We start from the raw sequence: 25,377 nt of genomic DNA, 5'->3' as shown, positions 1-25,377 counted from the left end.
AAAAACTTTGTTTCGTATGTCATCCATACAGATCATTTCATCGCATCAGTGAATGAAGACAGGACAAGGGAAAACAGTAACAGAATACAGAATAAAGTGTTACAGTTAGAGAAAATGCAGTGCAGGCAGATAATGAGGTACAAGGTAATAACGAGGTAGATTGTGAGGTGTAAAGTTAATTTTATTGTAGTAGGAGACCATTCAATACTCTGATAACAAAAGGTAGAAGCTGAAGTATTTAGAAGAAGTTAATAGAAGAATTTAAGCTACAGGAATTTTAAAGCTTATGCACTTACCTAATAAAACTCACAAATCTGAAAACCAACCATAGAACATATCTCTTCAGTCTAGGATGTTGTGCCAACCTTTAACCTACTCAAGGATCGATCTAACCCTTCCCTCCCACATAGCCCTCCATATTTCTTTCATCCATGTGCCTATCTAAGAGTCTATTAAATGTCACTAATGTATCTGCCTCCACCATCATTCCTGATAGTGTGCTTCATGCACCTACCACTCTCTGTTAAAAACCTACCATTGACATCTCCTCTATACTTTGCTCCAAACACCTTAAAGTTATGACCCCTCATATTTGCCATTTCCATCCTGGGAAAAATTCTCTGGATGCCCAGTTTATCTATGTGTCTTATCTTCTAGTACACCTCTCATCCTCCTTCGCTCCAAAGAGAATAGCCCTGGCTCACTCAACCTATGCTTATAAGACAAGCTGTCTAATCTAGGCAGCATCCCAGTAAATCTCCTCTGTACCTTTTCTAAAGCTTCCACATCCTTTCTATAATGAGTCAGAACAGAAATGAACACAATACTCCAAGTGTGGTCTAACCAGGGGTTTATAGAGCTGTAACATTACTTCATGGCTCTTGAACTCAGTCCAGCTTATGAAGGCCAACATACCATCTCCATCTTAACCACCCTATCAACCTGCATAGCAACTTTGGACTTGGATCCTAAATCCCTCTGTTCCTCCACACTGTTAAGAATCCTGCAATTAATGCTGTGTTCTGACTTCATATATGACCTTCCAAAGTGAATTACTTCACACTTTTCTGGATTGAACTCCATCTGCTACTTCTCAGCCCAAATCTGCATCCAATGAATGACCTGTCGTAACCATCGACAATCTTTTACACTAACCATAATACCACCAACCTTCATGCCATATGCAAACCCACCCCTCTATCTCCTCATCTACTATATATCAAGTATAAAAATCACAAAGAGCAGGGGTCCCAGAATAGATCCCTGTGGAACACCTCTGGTCACTGACCTCCAAGTAGAATACACTCCACCTACCTTCTGTGAGCAAGCAAATTTTGAATCCATGCAGCCACTTTTCCCTGGATCCCATACTTGCTACCATGGGGAACCTTATTACCTTGCTAAAATCCATATACACTACATCCACTGCTCTACCTTCATCAACATGGTTTGTCACTTCCTTGAAGAGATCAATCAGGCTCGTGAGGAATGATCTGCTCCTCATAAAGCCATGCTGACTATCCCTAATTAGACTCTGCTTCTCCAAATGCTTGTAAATCCTGTCTCTAAGGTTTGCCACCTCTGATGTAAGATTCACTGCTCTATAATTCCCAGGGTTATCTATATAACCTTTCTTGAACAAAGGAATAACATTTGCCACTCTCCAATCTTCTGTTACTACTCCTGTAGCGAGTGAGGACACAAAGGTCATTGCCAAAGGCACAGCAATCTTTTCCCTTACTTCCTGTCGTAACCTGGGGAATATCCCATCCAAACACGGACGCTTATCTATCCTGATGTTTTTCAAAAGTTTCACCATTTATTAATTAATGTCAACATATTCTAACACATAAGCCTGTTCTACGCTGACCTCACATTCATCAAAGTCTCTCTCCCTGGTGAACACTGAAGCAAAGTATTCATTAAGGACTTTGCCTACCTCCTCCAACTACAAGTGCATGCGTCCTCTTTTATCTCTGATCAGTCCTACTCTAGTCATCCCCTGTTCTTCAAGTATGTGTAGAGCGCCTTGGGGTTTTCCTTAATCCTACTCACCAAGGCCTTCTCATGCCCCCTTCTAGATCTGCTGTCCATTTCTTAAACTCTTTCCTGCATTGTCAAATAACAACAAATAGTGCTCATTTGAACAAATATTGAGTAGTCAATATCATGTGAGTAGGCGACTCAGAGGCAGAGGCTGAAGGACATGGTTATACTATATCATGTTACGGTGTTCCTTAAGGTGTTAATCTTCCCTGTAACTTATGTGGCCCTTATATCTCAGTTTGCTGTCTTTTTCATTTACTTACATATTCATGGCATGTGAGTATTTCAGGTAAAACCAGAGTCTATTGTCTAGCCCGACTTGCCATGAGAAAGTGCTGGTAACTTTGAGGTGCTGAGGTGTTGTGTGGCCAAGGCAACCCAATTCAGCCAATTTAGCAAAGCCCCCAACCAGTGAATATTCTGTGCCCACACTGGCTTTTGTACTTCTTCCATGCATTGCCAAATGTGGAGAGATGCTTCATCCATTGAAGAAGAATAGGAGCTGCTTTCCTTGTCCATGTTTGACAACAAAATGAGACTTCAATATGAATTCACCTCAGAGCCATTCTGGCAGGGAAGGATGTGTCTCGTGCTGAGGATGGAGAAATCCATCACTTTGGCAGCACAGGTGGTCATTCGCTGGTACAGCTTTCCCCATTTTCTCATTTGAGTAGGTGCCCCATATGGTGATGAGAATAATTTTGCGAAGTCCACTGGGTTGCATGAGCCTTATCTGAATTGTTCTTTCGTCAATAATACGTGCCCTGGCTGGTTTTAGTTTTATTTTAGCTTTCCAAGACACCCTTTGATACAACTGAGGGGGTTTGTTGGGATATTTCAGAGGACAGCTGAAAATATACTCTCATACATCTAAACCAGTCCAGATGTCACTAAACACTCCAACAGACTGGTTACATCATGGTCCGGTAGGTAAATCAAATGTGCAGGAGTGTAAGAAACTGCAGAGGGTAGTGGACTCTGCCCAATACATCATGAGCACACCACTCCCCATCTTTGGTAGTATCTACGGTTGGTGCTGCTTCATGAAGGCAACATCCATCATCAAAGATCTCCGAGCCATGATATCGTCTCACTGCTACCATCAGGCAGGAGGTTCAGAAGCCTGAAGTCCCACATCGCCAGATCCAAGAACATCTACTTCTCTTGAACCAATCTACACAGCTCTATTCACTACCTTAGTGTAGCCACACTATGACCACTTTGACCATTTTGCAATAAATTGAGTTATTTTTAGTTTGAATTGTGTTCTTTGTACATATTCTGTATAGTTTATGCTGAATTTATCTTTTTTTACTTGCAAATATTGTGTACCTGATGCTATGTGCCTGTGATGCTGTTGCAAGTAAGGTTTTCATTGCTTTTGTGCATACAAGTACTTGAGCACATTTCACATTCTTTCCCCAAAAAGCATTTAAATGAACCAAATAATTTCAACAAGTGTAGTAGATTTGTGTACGCCACTGAAAATATAAACTTTAATTTCTTAAATCACATCTGCCATGGTAAGTTAAAACTCATGTCTCACAAATAATAGTGCTGGCCTTTGGATTACTGACATCCTCTGACCCCTTCTCTTTCTCTATCTGTTCTTCTTCACATGCTCCCCTTAAAATCCTTGCCGCCCTCTGCCATACAAAGCTCAGCACTAGGATCCCTTCGCTGGTTCCTGCTCTCAGGCTAAGGCTCCAAGCAACCTCTCTCTCATTCTCAAAGTGATTACTACCCTACATTAACTCTCAGAATGTGTCACCTCCGATGTTTCTCCCTTCCTATCTTCTCCTTTGGTCTGCTTTCCCCCACTGATCCTCCGCTGATATACTTACAACAAGCCCCTCATCATACTGTGTCAAATGGTCTCTCCACACTCGTTGGCTAAATCACACAAAAGTCCACTGATATAATCTCATTGGATAACACGCTACACATAATACACTCTCTCTAACAATTCTATTTCTGTAGCTGTCACTGGAAGGAACTCTGCAGGGTTATTTATAACATTTCTCTAGGTAGGGACTAGACTGCCTTCACTGATAGGCTCCCTTCAGTGGGAGACCTCAAGCCTCCCTGTTAACTGCATCTGCATGAAGTGCGTCGAGCTGCAGCTCCTTAGCGACTGTGTTAAGGAACTGGATCTGCAGCTTGATGACCTTCGGCTCCTACGGGAGAATGAGGAATTGATAGATAGGAGCTACAGGGAGGCAGTCACCCCTAAGTTGCAGGAGGCAGGTTCCTGGGTGACTGTCAGGAGAGGGAAAGGAAATAGGCAGCCAGAGCAGCATGTACCCCCGTGGCTGTTCCCCTCAATAATATGTATACCAATTTGTATATTATTCGGGGTGGTGGAAGTCGCAGTGACCAGGTCTCTGGTACTCAGTCTGGCTTTGTGGCTCAGAAGGGAAGGGGGAAAAGGGGAGAGCAGTACTGACAGGGGATTCTAAGCATGTGAAAAAGAAACCTGAATGGTGTATTTCCCCCAGGTGCCAGGTCAGGGATGACTCAGATCAGGTCCACAGCATTCTAAAGGGGGAGGGTGAGCAGCTAGAATTTGTGATACATATTAGTACCAACAACACAGGCAGGAAAAGAGAGAAGGTCCTGAAGAGAGGATATAGGGAGTTAGGTAGAAAGCTGAAAAGCAGGACCTCCAGGGTAGTAATTTCTGGATTGCTGCATGTGCCATGCGCCACTGAGGGTAAGAATACGATAATCTGTCAGATGAATGTGTGGCTGAGGAATTGGTTCCAGGGTCAGAGTTTCAAATTTTTCTATCATTGGACTCACTTCTGGGGAAGGTACAGTACAACCTATACAAAAAGGATGGGTTACACCTGAACTGCAGCGGTGGGGGGGGGGGGGTGCACGGAGACCAATATCCTTGTGGGCAGGTTTGCTACAGCTGTTGGGAAGGGTTTCAACTAATTTGGCAGGGGGATGGGAACCAGATTGATAGGACTGAGGATGCCACAGTTGATATTCAAGTAGATACAGTGTGTAGTAGACTGTGAGGAAAAACAGGCAGATGATAGGGAAAAATTGCAGTCAGTGGGATGAGTTGAAGTGTAACTCAGGGCAAAATTGAAAAGGGTGATGAATACAGGACTGAACATGTTATATTTTAATGCTTGCAGTATAGAATAAAGTAGACGACCTTGCAGTGTAGTTAGAGATCGGCAGGTATGGCTTTGCATCATTGAGTCGTGGCTGAAAGAAGGTCATAGATACACATTATATGAAAAGGACAGGCAGGTAAGGTGGAGGGGATGGCGTGAGTCTGTTGGTAAAAATTGAAATCAAATCCATAAAAATCCTGTCTGTTGTAAAAAGATGAAATCAAATCCTATTCCATATTGTATCTCTAAATAAATAAATAAATAAATAAATAAATAGATAGATAGATAGATAGATAAATAAGGGGAAATATGCCTCTTTGCATGAGCTATTTCCATTCTGAGAAAAAGTCTCTGGCTAGTCACTTGATCTGTGCCTCTTATTGTCTTATTACACCTCTATTAAGTCATCTCTCATCCTCCTTCTATCCAGAGAGAAAAGCGTTACCTCACTAAACTTATACTCAGAAAACATGTTCTCTCATCCAGGCAGCATCCTGGTAAATCTTCTCTACAACCTCTCTAAAGCTTCCACATCCTTCCTATAATGAGGAGACCAGAACTGAACACAATATTCCAAGTGTGGTCTAACGAGGGTTTTATAGAGTTGCAACATTACCTTGTGGCTCTTGAACTCAGTTCCCCCCATATAACGTAAAAAGTAATTGCTCAGACTGGGAAAAGCTGGTAAGGAGCGATTCAAATGATTGCTACTGTGATTACTGTCATTCACTAATGCACAATCAGATGACTGATGTCAAATGATACTCCTGTAACCATTGGCACTCGCCTCAGTGTTGAATTGGCTCCATGGCTGTGGCCTGCAGCTTTTGGGCTCCCAGATCTGCTGCAGTTCATATTCTGTGTATTTTTTGTTTACTTTCTTTATTGTTTGCACAATTTTTTTGTACATTGGATGTTTGACCATCTTTGTCACATGGGTTATTTTTCATGAATTCTATTGTGTCTCTTTGTTTTGTGGCTGCTTATAAGAAGACAAATCTCAAGGTTATATATAGTATACATACTTTGATAATAAATGTATTTTGAACTTTGTGAAAGAGGTGACATAAGTGGGTAGAGTTAAGAAACTGCAAGGGTAGAAAGACCCCGATGCGAGGCAGGCCTCCGAACAGCAGACAGGATATGGACTACAAATTACAATGGGCGATAGAAAAGGCATGTAAAAAGGGAAATGTTGCAATAATCATGGGGGATTTCAATATACAGGTAGATTGGGAAAACCACATTGGTGCTGCATCCCAAAAGAGAAAATTTGTAGAATATCTACAAGATGGCTTTTTAGAGCAGCTTGTGGTTGAGCTCATTAGAGGATCAGCTACTCTGAATTGGGTGTTGTGTAATGAACTAGATTTGATTAGGGAGCTTAGGGTAAAGGAACTCTTAGGAGACACTAATCATAATATGGTAGAATTCACCCTGCAGTTTGAGAGGGAGAAGTTAAAGTCAGATGTATCAGTATTCCAGTGGATTAAAGGGAATTACAAAGGCATGAGAGAGGAACTGGCAACAATTGATTGGAAGGGGACACTAGCAAGGATAATGGCAGAACAGCAATGGCTGGAGTTTCTGGAGCAAGTTGGAAAGTGCACGATAGATACACCCCAAAGATGAAGAAATATTCTAAAGGGAGGATGAATTAACTGTGGCTAATGAGAGAAGTCAAACACAGCAAAAAAGGAAAAGAGGAGGCATATAATATCAGGAAAAGTTAGTTAGAAGCTTTTAAAACCTAGCAGAAGGGAACTAAAATATCCATAGGAGACAAACAATGAAATGAGAAGGTAAGCTAGCCAATAATATAAAAGACGATACCAGAAGTTTTTTTTCAGATAATTAAAGAGTAAAAGAGAGGCGAAAGTGGACATCAGACCACTGGAAAATGATGCTGGAGAGGTAGTAATTGGGGACAAAGAAATGGCTGTCAAACTTAACTATTTTGCATCAGTCTTCACTGTGGAAGACGTGAGCAGTATGTCAAAATTTCAAGAGTAATTTCTAGAGTGTCGGAGAGAAGTGAATATAGTTACTATTACTAAGGAGAAGATGCTTGGGAAGCTGAAAGTTCTGAAGGTAGATAAGTCACCTGGACCAGATGGACTTCATCCCAGGGTTCTGAAAGAGATAGCTGAAAAGATTGTGGAGGCAGTAGTAATGATCTTTCACAAGACTTACAAGATTCTAGAATGGTTCTGGAGGACTGGAAAATTGTAAATGTCACTCCACTCTTAAGGAAGGGTGGGAGGCAGAAGAAAGGAAATTATGAACCAAATGGCCCAATTCTGCTCCTATGCCTTATGGTCTTTTGGCTTAGTGACATGCTGAACAACAGTCTCAGCTCCATCTTTGATCCCCAGCTTTCCATTAAGACCATCGGTCTTTCTCACCTGGATTGTTCTCGTGTCTCCTCATCTCCCTTCCCTTAAATCTCAGGGTTGCATACAGTCCATGGCAAACAACTTGTTTAATAATTCATCACCAGTTCTGGCTGGACCACATGAAGTACGATTGAGCGCTACTGTGTGATTATTCATCATTGTCAGATCCAGAGCATCCAAGTTCCTTCTTTTGTAAAAAAAAACAAACCATCTTTCCTACTTCTTCCACCCTCTTCTGAACTCTGTGTGATGAGCTTTTTGGTAAGCATGTCCTTCTTAAGCTATATGCAGTTTTTGAAATGGTGACCACAATCCTAAAACTCTCTTCCTCTGCTGCCCCACTGAAGGGACTTATTCATCCAATTCATTTCCACCCACCCAATTGTGCCAAAAAATCTCTTGCAATAGTTTCCATTCATGATCCTAACCAGAGTATGTTCTAAATCCTTCCTACACCTTTCTGCTGCCCTTTCATACAAAAAGATCACATTCTTTTCCACAAGTACACCAGAGATACTGAGTTTAACTGAACGAAAACTTTTCTCAGCCCTTAAACCTTCAGATTAGTCATAACCACTATGATAATATGAGAAGAAGATTCCTCTCACCAAGTAACACACACAAAATGCTGGAAGAACTCAGAAGATCAGGCAGCATCTAGGGAATAAAGTACAGTCGATGTTTTGGGCCAAAACCCTTTGGTAGGACCATAGATGCTGCCTGGCCTGCTGAGTTCCTCCAGTATTTTGTGTGTGTTGCTTGGATTTCCAGCATCTGCAGATTTTCTTTCGTTTGTTCCTCTAACCAAGTATTGGGTTGACCAAAGCAATTTTCTACAGTCCCCAATTAAACTCCATTCATAAAAAATAAGAACATAAGAAATACAGGACTTTCTGGTCCTCTTAGGATGGATCTTATACCTCAGTATCATTTTACTCAATAATCCTCAATTCCCTTGGTATCCAGAAGTCTATTGATCTCTAACTGAATAATGAGCCTAGAAAGAGACAGGGAGTGAGTAGAAGTCTGTGATTGCAAAATGTTACTCAATGTCACCTAAAACTCTATGAATCCTATGTCAAACTTAAGTGAACATAAAACTGCTTGTGAATTTGCATGTTAATATTTAGAAATCTTTTAATCTCATTCATGTATCTACCTATTTAAATATATTTGGTTACAAAAGTACAATTTACAATGGTGGTGAATCTGTGGAATTGACTGCCACATATGCTGTGGAGACCAAGTCATTGGGTATACTTAAAGCGAAGGCTGATAGGTTCTGGATTAGGGTGTCAAAGATTAAGGGGAGAAGGCAGGAGAATGGGATAAGGATAATAAACAAGCCATGATGGAATGGTGGAGCAGACTGGATAGTCCAAATGACCCAATTCTGCTCCTATGTCTCATGGTTTAATGATCTAAAACAGTAAATTTCACATGGATGTAATGCTGCTTTCTCTTTGGCATTTTGTGTCCATTCACACTGATGGTTTTTTTTTCTAAACCACAGGATATTCACTCAGCTGTGCCACTTGTAATGAAAGCAGAGAAGTCTCGTCCATCTTCAGTGCACCATCATCATCACTACTCTTCCCAAGGGCAACCCACAGCACATCCACCTTCTCTCCCGCCAATAGGACACCCACTGTGGGCATCAATGCTACCTTCCCACCCCGTGGCACATCACAACAACCTGCAACCTTCAGTCCAACACATGATGGGTCCCACAGTGACACTTCCTGCCTTACAAACGTAAGTTGAGGAAAATACTCTCAATGCAACTCTGACATCTTCCTTTCATACTCAGTTGTGTTCTTTATTGTCTTCCAGACAAAATTCTCCCTAGGTTTCTACTGTGACTTCAAAGAGGCTTGAGGGGACAAGAAATTCAAACAGAAAATATTGGAATTAGCAGCTTCTGTGGAGACAGAAACAGATTTACAACTTTTCCCAATTTGTTGACCTAAAACTTTAACTCTTTCTTTGTCCACAGATGTAACTTTGGCAGTAAACTGTGACGAAAGTGACACATGGGAGGAGTAAGTGAGTGGGTGCCATTTGGAGGATTGTTTACCTTTTTTCCTACCAAAAAGATTATCTTGAATTGATTTCATTACAGATTATAGAGTCAGAACAGGGAAACAGGCCTTTCATACCTACTGGTCCATACATACTGACCATACTGATGGTCTCAGTTGCTTACATTAGCCCATAACCCTCTACACCTCTCCAAATATCTTTTAAATGTTGTTTATGTTCTTGCCTCAACCCTTCCTCTGGCAGCTCATTCCATATACTGACCATTCTCTGGGTGAAAAAGTTGTCCCTCAGGTTTCAATTAAAGCTCCCCACTCTCATCTTATACCTACTTACTTTAGTTCTTAATTCTCTAATCCTGAGAAAAAGACCATCCTATCTATGCCCCTCATAATTTTATACACTTCTATGAGATCACTCCTCATTAGACTATAAGACATAGGAACAGAATTAGGCCATTCAATCCATCGAGTCTTCATGGCTGATTTATTTTACCTCTCAACCCCATTCTCCTGCCTTCTCCCCATAAGCTTTGATGCCCTTACTAATCAATAACCTATTGGTACAGTCTTTCATTGATTCTGTTGTGTTTCTTGTACTTACTGTGATTGCCCACAGGAAAATGAATCTCCGGGTTGTATATGGTGACATATATGTACTTTGACAATAAATTTGCTTTGAGCTTTGAACATCAGCTACTCCACTCCACAGCCCCTCAACACAGTGGCTTTCATCAACCCCCATGCACCAACACTTTACAGTTCCTCCACATTGTGTTTTATAGGATTGCTATTATGTTTATATATTTTCTGTACTTACGAGTTTTTAATGCTGCATTGGATCTGGAATAACAATCATTTTGTTCATGAGCACAAGAGATTTTGCAGATGCTGTAAATCCAGAGCAACACACATAAAATGCTGGAGGAACTCTGCAGGTCAGGCAGCATCTATGAAAATGAATAAACATTTGATGTTTCAGGCTGAGATTCTTCATCAGAACTGGAAAGGAAGAGGGAAAAGATCAAAGTAAATGTATTATCAAAGTACACCTATGTCACCATATATAACTACAAGATTCATTTTCTTGTGGGCATTCTCAATAAATCTTAATTTATTGAGATTAAGATTTATAGAATTATAACCAATTAGCATGGACATTCATCCAGAGTGCAGGTGACAACAAACTGTGTAAATAGAAAAAAAGAAAAGTAATAAATAAATAAGCAATAAATACCAAGAAGATGAGATGAAGCCCTTGAAAGTGAATCCATTGGTTGTCGGAATATTTCATTGCTGGGGTGAATGAAGTTATCCCCTTTGATTCAAGAGCCTAATGGTTGAAGGATAATAATTGTTCCTGAACCTGGTGATATGAGTCCTGAGGCTCCTGTACTTTCTTCCTGATGAATGAGAAGAGAGCCTGTCCTGGGCAGTGGGGTTCACTGACGATGGATGCTGTTTTCCTGCAACAATATTTTATGTAGATATGCTCAATGGTTGGGAGGGCTTTTCCTGTGATGGACTGGACCATATCCACTAAATTTTGTAGGATTTTCCATTCATGGGTATTGGTGTTTCCATACCAAACTGTGATGCAGCTAGTCAATATGCTCTCCACTACACATCTATAGAAGTTTGTTAGTTTTAGCTGTCATGCCGAATCCCTACAAACTCCTCAGGAAGTAGAGGTACTGCTGTGCTTTCTTCATAATTGCACTGGCGTGCTGGGTCCAGGACAGGACCTCCGGAATAATAACACTGAGGAATTTAAAGTTGCTGACCCTCTCCACCTCTGATCCTCCATTGAGGATTGATGTTTCTCTGATGAGGAAGAAGCCAGAATAACAGGGTGGGAGGGAAGGGAAGAAATATAAACTAGGTGATAGGTGAAGCCAGGTGACGGTGAAAGTAGGTAGGTGGAGGGGGGAGTGAAGTGAGAAGCTGGGAGGTGATAGGTGGAAAAGGTAAAGGGCTGAAGAAGAAGGAATCTGATAGGAGAGGAGAGTGGACCTTGTGAGAAAGGCATCAGAGGGAGGTGATAGACAGGTGAGGAGAAGAGAAGAGATAAGGGGGAGCCAGAATGGCGAATGGAAAAAGACAGAAGGGAGAAATTACTGGAACTTAGAAAACTTGTGTCCATGCCATCAGGTTGGAGGCTTCCCAGATGGTATATGAAGTATTGCTCCTCCAATCTGAGAGCGGCTTCATTGTAGCAGACGAGCAGGCCATGGACCGACATGTTGGGTGGGAATGGGGAGTGGAATTAAAATAGTTGGCCATTGGGAAATTCTGCCTGTTGTGGACAGTAAAGCTAGTACAATAAAATCAAGTGACCTAATAGAGGTGTATAAGATAATGAGAGGCATTGATCGTGTGGATAGTCAGAGGCTTTTTGCCAGGGCTCGAATGGCTAACATGAGGGGCACAGTTTTAAGGTGCTTGGAAGTAGGTACAGAGGAGGTGTCATGGGTAAGTTTTTTTTGTGGTGAGTGCATGGAATGGGCTGCTGGCGACGGTGGTGGAGACAGATACAATAGGATCTTTTAAGAGACTCCTGGATAGGTACATGGAGCTTAGAAAAATAGAGGGCTATGGGTAACCTTAGGTAATTTCTAAGTAAGTACATGTTCGGCACAGAATTGTGGGCCAAAGGGCCTGTATTGTGCTGTAGGTTTTCTATGCTTTCTAAGTCTTTTTCAAACTGGATGGATGTAACCAGTAGATTACCCCACTGATCAGACCTTGGCTCTCAATCTTTCACAATATTAATGACCTGAATTGGGGGGTGGTGGTGGTGGGGGGGGGAGGAGGTGTAAATCATCCAAGTCTGTTGATTAGTTAGGTGAGATTGCATGTTGCAATGGGGGTATTTCGGTTCCGCAGTTGGATATAGATAGAAAGAGCAGGTGAAAACTTAGCAAATGTTTAACATGGGATCCTGTGAAGTCATGTACTTTGATAAGAGGAACCTTAGGGTAGATGATTATCTAAATGGAGAGAACAGTAAATGAGTGTTGAATACAGAAAGATTTAGGTATGAAGATATAAATGAGCAATTGGTATACTGGTCCTTATTGTGAGGGGGATGGATTTTAAAAGGAGAGAAATATTGTTACAATTGCCCAGGATGTTGGTGAAGCCAGGTCTGGAGTACTGTGTACAATATTCCCATTCTTCCCATAACCCTTGACTCCCTGTCTAATCAAGCACCCTTAGTATTCAACCTCAGATTTAAAGATACCCAATGATTTGGTATCCATAGCTTTCTGTGGCAATGAGTTCCTCAGATTCACCACCCTCTGGCTAAAGAAATTTCTTCTCATCTGTTTTTTAAAGGGACATTCTTGTATTCTGAGGCTGTGCTCTCTGGTCCTAGACTCCCCCACTATAGGAAGCATCCTTTCCACATCTGCTCTACCAAGGCCTTTCAATATTTGATATGTTTAAATGAGATCCTCTCTCATTCTTCTAAACTCCAGAAAATACAGACCCAGAGCCATCAATGCTCCTCCTATATTAACCCATTCCTATCTGGGATCATGCTTGTGTACCTTCTCTGGAGCCTCTCCATACCAGTATATCCTTTCTCAGATAAGGGGCTGAAAACTGCTCATAATACTCCAAGTGCAGTCTGACCAAAGCCTCAAATGGATCTCTCAGAGAACGGAGCAGGTTAGTTGTTCTCTATGGCTGGGAGTGGTCTTGAGTCCCCATAGGCACTGTCAGTTTATGAACCATAGGTCAGTAAACTCTACCAAGTCGTGCAAGCAACCAACTTGTGGGGAAAGTTTTTGACACATGAATATGACATCCCAATGTAAATTGCACCTGTTTTACTGTTTTTATCAGTGTATGTGGGTCGTTGTATGTGACTTCATTAGAAAGGCCACAAGTGCCAATCTTTTATCTCTGTTACAGTCAGTAAGCCTTGAAAGAGTCACCAGCAGGTGTATGAAGCATTATGGAGATATGATCTTGCTGTTTGGGGGAAATCATGCCCAGTATCATTTCCTGAAGGACTTGAACAGGAAATGGGTGCAGATGCTTCAAAACATTCCCTGAATGACCACATGTTTGATATTTGCCGATAAAAATGAGAGGATTCTTCTTATAATTCCACTTCTTGTTTAATAGTTCCTGCATTTACCCACAAAGCACCAGTAACTACTCCATTAATAATTCAGTGCAGACACGACAGATTGCAGATGCTGGAATCTAGAGCAACAAACAGTCTGCTGGCGGGACTGATCAAACAACCTATGTAGGGGGAAAAAAGTTTTTTTTGTTCAAAACCCTGCATCAGGACGGAGAGTGGAGACGAGAGATAGCATAAAGTGGAGAGGGTGAGTGATGAGAGAGAGGTGATGGTGGACTAATGGGTTGGTAGGCTATGTTGAAGGATGCCACACAGATTGAGACAGGTAGGGGAGGGAGAAGTGGAGTTGGGAAATAATGCAGGGAATAACTCAAACAAGTCATTGGATGTTTCATGCCTGGGGAACTTTATGAGATGTCCTGTTAACATAAGTTTTTTTTTCATTTTAAGGGAGTTAGCGGATGGGAATTCCTCCCGGATGCCTCCTGGGTTATAAGTGCAGAATGATACCAACCTGAAGGTAAAATTACTGAAGTAACATCCTATGCATATCATTGACAGTATAGTACACCAGTGCTTCCAGATACTGTAACAGTCCCGGGGAAAGGTATCCTGACACTGCTTACAGCAATGATGATGACCGGTCCACCAGGACCACAGCTGTACAGCAGCAAGTGGAAGACCTGTTGTCCAATGTGTGAAAAACACTGGGGGCTCTGTGGGCAAATAAACCCAGCATCATTGGAAGCCAGCGTATTTATGAGTGGAATATGATTTAAATAAAAAGGGCCCATTTGCTTACTCATTCCTCCAGATTTCTGCATGCATTTGTTTTGTCAGGACCTCATCTGGAAGCAGGAACCAAATAATCACAACCTTTGTGTGGAAAACATACCCTTCAGACCTCTTTAAAATTACACCCTTCTCATCTTAAACCTGTACTCTTTAGCTTTCGACTCCACTGCCCTAAGAAAAGGATTCTGGCTATCTACACCCTTTACAATTTTGTAAATCTCTATAAAGCACCCCTCAGCTTCCTACATTTTGTTGAAAATAAACTTAGCCTTACTAACCCTTCTTTATAACTCCATCTCTCCATTTGCTATCACAGCCTTCCTGTTGTGTGGTGACCAGAACCCTACACAGTGCAGTCTTACTGATGTTTTGTGTAAGTGCAACATGACATCCCAACTCTTACATTCACTGTCTCAGTCTATGAAAGCAAGCAAACTAGATGCATTTTCACTAGCCTATTCATCTCTATTGCCCACTTTCAGGGAGCTATGGACTTGCACCCCAAGATCCTTGCTATTTACCCTATATATCCTCCAGTAACTTGACTTCCCGAAATGGATAACTTCACACTTGTCTGCATTAAATTCAATCTTCTACCATCCTGCCTGACTTTTAAGATATTCTATATCCTACTCTACCTCTGAGCAACCTTCTTTGCTAACTCCTTCAAATTTTGTGTCATATGCAAACTTACCAAACATACCCCTATATTGAAATCTGTCATTTATATAGGTGTATTATAAATATCAAAGGTCACAGCACTAATCCCTAAATTTACAAACTTCTAGTCAGTAAAACACTACCCTTTGTCTCCTATCACCCAAGCAATTTTGGATTCAGTTCACCAGCCTGCCTTGGGTCCGTTGTGCCTCAGCCTGCATATCTTATTGGACTTGATCAGAAGCCTCACTAAAGTCAATATATGCAACATCAATCACACTGCCTTTATTTATCTCCTTAAAAATCATATCCAAGAGATATGGAAAAAAAATCTGTACAGACTCCTCAAAATCTCTCCCTGCCTTTCCAGGTAAATGTAAATCCTGTCCCTTAGGATCTACTCCAACAACAACTTCCCGACCATTGATTTAAGCTCACTAGTTTGCGGTTTCCAAGGTTATTTCTATTTCCCTTTTTGAACAGGGGACAACATTAGCTATCCTCCAATCTTCTGATACCTCATTTGTGCTTGACATTGATGCAGAAATCCCTGCCAGAGTCCGAGCAAACTCCACTTCCCTCAGCATCCTGAGATAGATCCCATCAAGCCCTGGGGATTTATCCACCGAAATGTGCTCTAATATCTCTAACACTTCCTCCATCCTGATAGACATGCTTCAGAATATCAGTGTACCCTTCCTTTCACTGCTGTCTCCATGCCCTTCCTGGTGAATGCTGATGAAAGGTACTAAGCCATATTTCCTCAGGTCCATGTCCATTATGCTTCCACTCCCTAAGGGGGCCTCTTTCTTCCTTAACCACCCTCTTGTTTTTAGTATCATTATATCATAAGAATTCTTCTTAATCCTATTTGCCAGAGTAATTTCATGCTCCCCCTTTGCCCTAATTTCTTTTTAAGTTTCTTTCTTGTTCCCTATAAACCTCTCAATTGATACTGATTTCCTGTGCTTGACATACACTTGCTTCTTTTTGCTGATCAAATCTTAAATGTCCTCCGTCAACCAGGTTTCTCTAAACTTCCCGTATGTTGCCTCTTACCCTATAAGAACATGTTCACTCTGGACTCTTGCAATTTTGTTTTTAAACATTTCCCAATTATTAGATATTGATTTTCCCTCTAGCAGCTGCTCCCAATCTACTTCAGCCAAGTTCTGCCTTACTCATCAAAATCCATCTCTTTTCAGCGTAGGATCTCAACTCAATGGCCACATTTATCCATGACTACCCTGAAGCTTGATTCCAGTTAATTGGACCATTGGTTATTTGGGAAAACTCTTTAAGGAACAGAAACTGATCAAGAAAATAGCCAGGATTCCCTTCATTTATTTGGGACACTATGCTGCTTAATTGGTACAGGAGACTGTTGCTGAACATTTTCTAACTAGCGTTAGTTGCATGAACTTGTGTGGCCGTTAGACACTAAACCATGCTTAGAGCAAACAATTTTTAAATAGCATCAGTTGCATTTATTTGTGCTTAAAAAGCAGTGGTTTTTTCGTTGATAGTTGGCAAGAAATAAGCAGTAAGACAATTCAGAACTGTTTTGCTCACTGCGGTTTCAAGCATTAAGACTTGGAGATGCCAGAAACAGCCAGGAGTGAAAGTGAAACTATTTCACTACTTCAACAAGTTAGGAACTACAAAGAATTTGAAGGTATCAACATCATCTTGAATGTTACAATGAAAATGAAGATTTGGAGAATGCAATCGGCAAAGGCATTGAAGAAGAATATCTTTATTGTCATTGTTGTAGAGCAATGAAACACAGTTTAGCAGCTCAACGTTTTGCAGCATGACAAAGACTATATACATAAAATAAACTCTAAAACTTCAGGAGTGCAGTCCAAAATTAATAATATATGGATTGGGCGGGTAGGACTATTGCACACCTGCCATTCCTGGAAGTGTGATGCATATAGCTGCCGCTGTCGTAGGAGGGGGGCAGGAGAAGGGAAAGGGGTGTTATACATTTCACTGCTTGTGGGTAGAAGCTGTTAAGGAGTCTCTTTATTTTTGTCCTTAATGCTCTGTATCTCTTCCCAGAAGGTAGGGGGGAAAATAGGTGATGTCCAGGATGAGTGGGATCCTTTGAAATACAAGTAGCCTTCTTTTGAAGTCTGCCAGTATAAATGTCTCTGAAGGAGGGTAATGTTGTGCCAATAACCCGTTCTGCTACCCTCACCACCCGCTGCAGGTCCTTTCTGTTCTGTTCTGTGCAGCTGGCAAACCACACCGCACAGCAATACGTCAGGAGGCTCTCTATAGTTGTCCGATAGAAGTTGATCAGCAGGTGATGAGGGAGGAGAGTGTGCTTTAGCTTCCTTAGGAAGTAGAGCCTCTGTTGGGCCTTCCCCACCTGATAAGAGATATGGGCAGTCCAGCTGAGGTCAGCCGAGATGTGGACGCTGAGGAACTTAAAATTCTCTACTCTCTCTCCACCTCTTTCCAGTATATGTGCAGAGCAGAGTGCTCGACGCGCTTTGATTTCCTGAAGTCTACTATCAGCTCCTTGGTTTTTGTGATGTTCAAGTCCAGGTTATTATTATTGTATGAAGGCTGTCCATTATCTTCACCAGGTGTCTGTGCTGATTTTGTTCATTTTCGGTCAATCAAAAGAACACAGCAGCAAACACTGGACGAGTTCCTCCGTCAATAACTATTAGGAATTAATGCACAGTTTTATAGTACTATAGTAGCACCAGTAGTGTTCCAATTTATTTTACATTTTATTTAAGTATGTAATTTGTTACTCAGTTAAATGGTAGTTTTTTAATACATTTTTAACTATTTCCACTAAATTTTGGTTAATTGGGCTCCAACATGTCCCAACTAACCGGAATCCACTGTAATTGTTCCCAAAGGGTTCCACCACAGATAAGATCAAGTACAGCACAACCCTGATTTATCATTCCTTTTAATATATTTTTAACTGTTAAATTATATAAAACATAGCAGCTTCTATTTACAGCTCAGGAATGCAGTGAGCAACTTAACTCAACTTGACGTAATTCAACTTACTCCAGCCAACAACTTAACCTCTTCGAATGGGAGTTCAGATCACAATCCGACAGTTGGAGTGCAGACCCTCAGAACAATATCAATGGAGATTTACATCACTTTCCAGTGGATAAATCGACGTGACTGTACAAATACAAAATGAGAAGGCAATTTTAAAAAATATATTGGTAAATCCCAAAACACATTTAATTCTGTTTATTCAACTGAATAAGCAGTATCCCAACACAAATACAACAAATATGGGTGACCACATGTTACTGGGGGTTGCTTTTCAACAAATTGTTGTACATCTTGATTTTACTTAAGGTGATCTATACACATTAAGAAATACAAGTTGAACAAAGTAAATTTTGTCAACACACATCAAAGTTGCTGGTGAGCGCAGCAGGGCAGGCAGCATCTCTAGGAAGAGGTACAGTCGACTGTACCTCTTCCTAGAGATGCTGCCTGGCCTGCTGCGTTCACCAGCAACTTTGATGTGTGTTGCTTGAATTTCCAGCATCTGCAGAATTCCTGTTGTTTGCGAAAGTAAATTTTGTGTTTATTTATTTTCTTTTTTTTTCTTGACCTATAAATGCGGACAGCAAGTTTTGTTCTGTATTTCAAATTTTAGGGTAGTGATTTGTGAATTCTGTAAGGGCAAAATTCTCATTTACAAGGGGTTGCCTGGATTCCTATCCTACTGAATAACAAACCATATCTCAAACATTACTATTGTTGTGAAATAAACAGGCTACACATACTCAGTGAAATTATCCATCCATTTGCTCATCCATCAGTACCAGCCATTCAATCAAAACAATGAAAATCTATTCATGCCAGTTTTTATTTGGACTATCGAAAACAACCCAATTTTTTAAAAATTCAACACTATTTTATCCTAAATTTGTTGATCATAGATATATATGGCATGGGATATTTGAGCCTTCATCTTCATATCATCTTAAAAAGTCAAGTCAGCCTAATCCCAACTCCCAGTTGCTAATCTGTGCCCTGACAGGGTATAAAATATTCAAGTACATTTTAAACTGCTGCTTTGATCATGCTTACAGACAGTGAATACCAGACACACAGTAACCAGTGGAGGTGAAGAGGATGGTTTCTATAGTGGGAGAGTCTAGAACCAAAAATAGGATAGCCCTTTAGAATAGAGATGAGGAGGTATTTCTTTAGTCAGAGGGTGGTGAATCTGCAAATTCATTGCCACAGACAGCAATGGAGGCCAAGTCACTGGGCACACTTAAAGCAGAGGTTGATAGGCTCTTGATTAGCAAGGACTTCAAAGGTTCCGGGGAGAAGGCAAGAGAATGGGGTTGAGAGGGACAATAAATCATCCATGATGGAATGGCAAAGCAGACTTAAAGGGTCAAATGGCCTCATTCTGCTCCTGTCTCTTATGGTCCAACCCTAGGAGCAAAATAATCAAAAAACCCTTCAATGATCTCTTTAATAATAAATAATCCATGTTATCCAGGCCCCTCATTAATGTTATAAACTAAAATTAAATATTCTCAAAGTTTTTCTATTCCTTTTTTTGTAATTTATTTTTTATTGAATTTCATCATCAAACATCTCCATAAGATGTATTTCAGATACTGTACATATATATCATATAATCATATTTGTCACAAATCTCCACATAATATTTATCTGAGGTATACACTTATAGAAAGGAGAGGAAAGAAAGAACAATCGAAAGAAGAAAACTATGTACAGAGCAGGGAATGATCTTTTTTTTACAACATATTCGTTGACTTGTGAGAATAAAATCAGGCCTATGAGGTGTTATGTAGTTAAACCATTTTTTCCAGTATGAATAAAATTGTTCCAACTTATGATTAACAGATGCTGTTATCTTCTCCATTTTGTAAATGTCCATTGTAATTTCCATCCATACATTTAAAGTTGGGCTCTCCTGTGATAACCATTTCCTGGGAAGGGTCTTTTTACCAGCCACCAGTAGTACATTCATTAAATATTTATCTCTTTTCAACTACTCTTGAGGTATATACCCAAAATATATGGTCTTACTCTCTAAGGGTATTTCACATTTAAAGATGTCTTGTAGGGCATTATGTATCCCACTCCAATAGTCTTTGATAATGGGGCATTCCCAAAAAATATGATAATGGTTTGCATTTTGATTTCCACAATTTCTCCAGCAAGCAGCAAGGTTACTATCATAATGGGATTTCTGAGAGGGTGTAATAAAATATCTTATCAAGTTTTTCCACCCGAACTCCTTCCATTTCTGTGAACTGGTACACTTCCATTGATACCTCCATATTATTGTCCAGTCTTCCTCAGATATTATTATCCCGCCTTCCTTCTCCCATTTTGTTTTAATGTATGAAGTCGAATGTGTTTTAAGATTTGACAAACCCTTATACACGCTTGAAATTATTCTACTACCATTGACTGAATTATATGCTTTTCTAAATAGCTCTATCAGATATGTACTTGCCTTGGTTACATTTTTAACCATCCTATTAACATACTGTCGCATCTGTAAATACCGGTAAAAGTCTTGTTTTTCTAATAAGTGTTTCTCTTTGAGCATTTCAAAACTGAAAAGTGTTCCTTCTTTCATTATATTGCAAATAGCTGTTATTCCTTTAGCTGTCCAGTCCTTAAATCTAGCATCCAATTTATTCGGCGTAAAATCCGAGTCATATGCCTACTATTTAAGAATTGCAATGTCTCTCTCCAGTTTATATTCTTTTATAATAGTTTTTCATATTTTAAGAATCCATTTCACCCATGGGTTGTCAATATTATTTATATAACCTTGTAGGTTGTTATCAGCCAAAATTGCCTGTATGGGATGGAAAGTGTCCTCTCCTCAATGTTTTTCCATTGAGTGTCACATGATGGGTTGCACCAACATATCATGGCTCTCAACTGTGCTGCAAAATAGTAATCTCTAAGAGAAGGTAGGATCCATCCCTCCTTTTCCTTGGCTAATTGCAAAGTTTTGAGACAAACCCTAGGCGTTTCACCTTGCCATATATATCTTGATAGCATCTTGTTCCATTCATTGAATTGATTTTAGTTCATCTCTATTGGTAGGGTCTGAAAGAGATATAGTAGTCTGGGCAGTATATTCATTTTAATAGATTCAATCCTTGAACGGAGACCAAGAAAAGGAATTAGGTTCCATCTTGTTATATCTTCCTTATTTTTTTTATATATAGGCTGATAATTGCATTCTGATAATTTTGCCAAATCTTTTGGCATAATGATGCCCAAATATTTGACGGACTCTGTTTGCCATGCCCAAGGATATCTACTTTCAATTTCTCTTGGTGGGCTACAGTTATATGAAAGTAGTTGGGTTTTATCTATATTGATCTTGTATCCTGATAATTGGCCATATTGTTCAAAGGATTGCATCAATTTAGGTACAGAGTATGTTGGTTGCCCTAGATAGATCAAAATGTCATCCACGTAACAGGCCAATTTATGCTCTGTCGCTTTAATAGTAATTCCTCTGATATCTTCATCTTGTCTGATGTATTGAGCTAATGGTTCCAGATATAATGCGAAGAGTAGCGGTGACCATGCACAACCCTGTCTTGTGCCCCTTTCTAGGGTAAAACTATTAGATAAATACCCATTGATTTTAATCCTGGCAGTAGGATTTTCATATAGTGCCTGTATAGTTTTAATAATTGTGTCATGTAGACCAAATCTATGTAAAACTCTGTAAAGAAAATTCCAATTAACCTAATCAAATGCCTTTTCAGCGTCCATGCTTATCACTATTGCTTCAATTTCATTTTTTATATGATCCATAATGTGAAGTGTCCTTTGTATAGTGTCTTGTGTTTGGCGTTGTTGTATAAAACCTGTCTGATCATTATGTATCAGTGTGGGTAGAAACTCTCCTAATCATTTGGCCCTGATGGAGGTAAATGTTCTATAATCAACATTAAGAACAGATATTGGTCTAAATGATCCATATTCCATTTTATCCTTGCCTTCTTTCGGTATAGCTGAGATTATCGCCTCCTTCCAGCTGGGTGGCATTTGCACCTTTCTTAGGGCCCAGTTCAGTGTGGGGAGTAAAACAGGAATTAACTCACTTCTAAACGCTTTATACCACTCTGCCATATATCCAACTGATCCTGGTGACTTGCTTAATTTAAGCCTACTAATTGCAGTTTTTAGTTCAGCTTCAGTTATGTCCGCAGTCATCGTTCTATTTTGTTCTTTGCTTAAAGTGGGTAACTCTAAAGAATTCAGGAAGGTGTCAATTTGGGTTATGCTTCCCCCGGAACTTTAGAATATAGAGTTTTGTAAAACATTTCAAAAGCTTCTTGAATTTCACTTAGCTTATTTTTTATCACTTTTGTTCTTGGATCCCTTATTCTGTGAATTGTATTTTCTGCTATCTTTTTTTTCAGTTTCCACGCCAGTATTTTCATAGATTTAGATCCACTTTCATAGTCTCTGTTTCAGAAACATTAATTTTTTTCTAATTTCTTGTGTAGTCAAACTATTAATTTCATTCCTAATTTTAAAAATTTCCTCTGGTATATCCTGTGCCAAACTCAATTTGTTTTTTTTCTAGTTGCTTCAGCTTATTTTGTAATTCCTCTGTTTTTCCTTATTTTTTTCTTATATGAGGATATTGCTATAATTTTCCCTCTTAAGACAGCCTTCAGAGTATCCCATAGACTGGGAGGAGAAACCTCTCCATTATCATTGAATTCTAAGTAAAGACCAATTTCTTTTTTAATTTGTTCCTTAAAATAGGGATCATTGAGTAGACTTGAATTTAGTTTCCAAATGGTATTCTTCGGTTGTAGGTCAAAATCAACAGATAAATATATAGGTGCATGGTCACTTACATCTATTGTCCCAATTCCACAGCAGATTATTTTGTCTCTATCTTTTCCAAATGTTATGAAATAGTCTACTCTTGTATATATCGAGTGGGGGGCAGAATAATGAGTGTAATCCCTTCTGTCGGGGAAAAGGTCCCTCCATATATCAATTAGACCAACATCCTCAAAAAGATTGTTAACTTTCTTACGTAAGGACTTTGTTTCGTAACTTTTTCTATTGGAAGAGTCTAACTTTGGTTGTAATTGTAAATTTAAGTCTCCCCCACGTATCAAGAGACCTTCTGTTTCCATTACCATAATATTAGTAATTTTCTGGAAGGAACTAATATCACTTCCTGGGCAGGAGTATATATTCAATAAAGTAACTGATTTCCATCTATAGTCCCCCTTACCAGACTATATCTGCCCTCCTTATCTCCCATTTCGAATACTTTTTCAAAATTTAGCTTGCTTGAGATGAGATTAGCATCTCCTCTTTTATGTCCTGATTTATATGAGGAGAAAAACAAATTAGTTTTTTATTTTCCATGCTCATTGTCACTTAAGTGAGTTTCCTGTAAATATATTACATGGGCTTGTTCCTTTTTCATTTTGGATGGAATTTTACTATGTTTGACTGGATTCAACAGCCCATTGACATTAAAAGAAATGAATTTTACTTTGTCCTTAGTAATGTGTATTTATCTGTTAGTATATCATTGAAATTTGCAGAATATAACAATCGATCTACTCCCTGAACAAATAAGAGCCAAGAAACGCGAATAATTAAAAAAAAGTAACGAATGTGTGATTCCAAGGCTGGGAGCTCTAGATGACCCTGGGTTGGGCTAGAAAAGTCTAGCCATGGGGGATAGCCCCTCCTACCTGTGAGTTGAGGGCCCCCGCTGCAGTACCTATAAAAGTGAGTTAAAAAAAAACTATATCCATTACACAGAAATGATTTCCCTGTGTATTCCTCTCATGGATATATTCTCATTTAGGTGGGGGGGGGGAGGAATGAATAAACGAATTTTTAAAAATTGAGTAATATAAAATCCACATTATAATACGTATTTCTCGAGATAGGTATATCACCGTTTATTTTTGCTTCCGTTTAGTTTATCAGCACTTTTAAAGTTAGCCAAACCTTATGGCTCTTCTGAAGGAGGTGAGGGCTGCCCTCGGAGAACTGACAGTCTCTCCCTAATATCCTTCTCTCATTCTGTTCCCGTCCCCTGCTTTCTCGGTTCTCTTACTATTTCCCAAGCAGATCGGGATAACTGCTCAGCCAGACTTTCCCTTGGTTTGACCACGCGAATGGACAGTCCTCTGTTCATGTCTCTAGTCGTCTCCTCCAACGTCTGATATAGTCGTATTCCTTCTTGGTAAAATACCCTCAGATTAGCAGGGTACGGGGTTTGGAATTTAATCTTTTCTTGCTTTAATATTCGTTTCGCTTCGGAATATTCCTTCCGTTTCTGTAGGACCGCCGGGGGGTAATCATGATCGAAGTACATTAACTTCCTGTTCCAAAACACCCTCTTATTACTCCAGGCCCTTCATAGAATCTCCGCCTTGCTCTTGAATTGAAGGAATCTTTTGAGCGCGGTTTACTTTCTCTGTCTCCGGGAGGCCGTGGTCCTCTCAATTTCAATCTCCATAGTGGGGGGAATCTCCAGCGCTTCCCGCAGAAACTTGTCTACAAAGTCCATCATTGACAATCCCTCCGCTCCTTCGGGAACATTATAAATCCTGATATTTTTCCGTCGAGATCTTCCCTCCTGGTCAAGCAATTTACTTTCCTGTTGATTTAATATTTTTATCATCTTACTTAGTATCTGTTCCACATTTTGCACGCGATCTTCCACCATCTCAATTCGAGTCTCTGCCACCGCTATTTTCTGATTGACGTTGGCGAGCTCTGACTTTATATCACTCAGTTGCTGCTTTATATCTTTTTGGACTTCCCTTATCATATTTGCCGCTTCGCCGCCACACGCACATGCAGGACAGCCACGCGTTGTACCTCTCTCTTCCATAGGATCCGCAGTGGTGCTTTTTTAATCTCCATTCTTTTTCCCCCATTCTTGACCGCCTTATCAATTCAGATATTTTCGAAAGATATTTGATGGATTAACGGGGCAAAATATGCGTTTTTCCAGAGGAGCTATTGATTTAAGCTGCCATTCTGAACGATAACATCACCGGAACGAAGTTTTTCTATTCCAAAAAGATCTTTCCTTTCCAAACAGGTCTTTCCTTCTCTTGTAGCTAAAATTCCCTGGTCCAGTACGTTCCCCTCCAATACAGCTGCATCACAACTACATGAACAGAGTTCACAAT

At 40.0% G+C, this 25,377-nt stretch overlaps 1 protein-coding gene across 1 annotated transcript in view; it reads left to right on the top strand.

The window, feature by feature from the left end:
- zgc:112416 (uncharacterized protein LOC550509 homolog) overlaps positions 1 to 25,377 on the top strand; it is a 123,426-nt gene that overhangs the window by 93,056 nt on the left and 4,993 nt on the right. Inside the window, exons 7-8 of the mRNA XM_063051526.1 lie at positions 9,087 to 9,328; positions 14,162 to 14,231. Coding sequence (XP_062907596.1) covers positions 9,087 to 9,328; positions 14,162 to 14,207 — 288 coding nt within the window. The 3' untranslated portion in view covers positions 14,208 to 14,231. The remainder of the gene's footprint in view (positions 1 to 9,086; positions 9,329 to 14,161; positions 14,232 to 25,377) is intronic.

The sequence above is a fragment of the Mobula hypostoma genome, chromosome 6 (assembly GCF_963921235.1).
Source record: "Mobula hypostoma chromosome 6, sMobHyp1.1, whole genome shotgun sequence".
NCBI lineage: Eukaryota > Metazoa > Chordata > Chondrichthyes > Myliobatiformes > Myliobatidae > Mobula > Mobula hypostoma.
The sequence above is the reverse complement of the archived record's forward strand: the minus strand, read 5'-3'. Positions and strand labels throughout refer to the sequence as shown.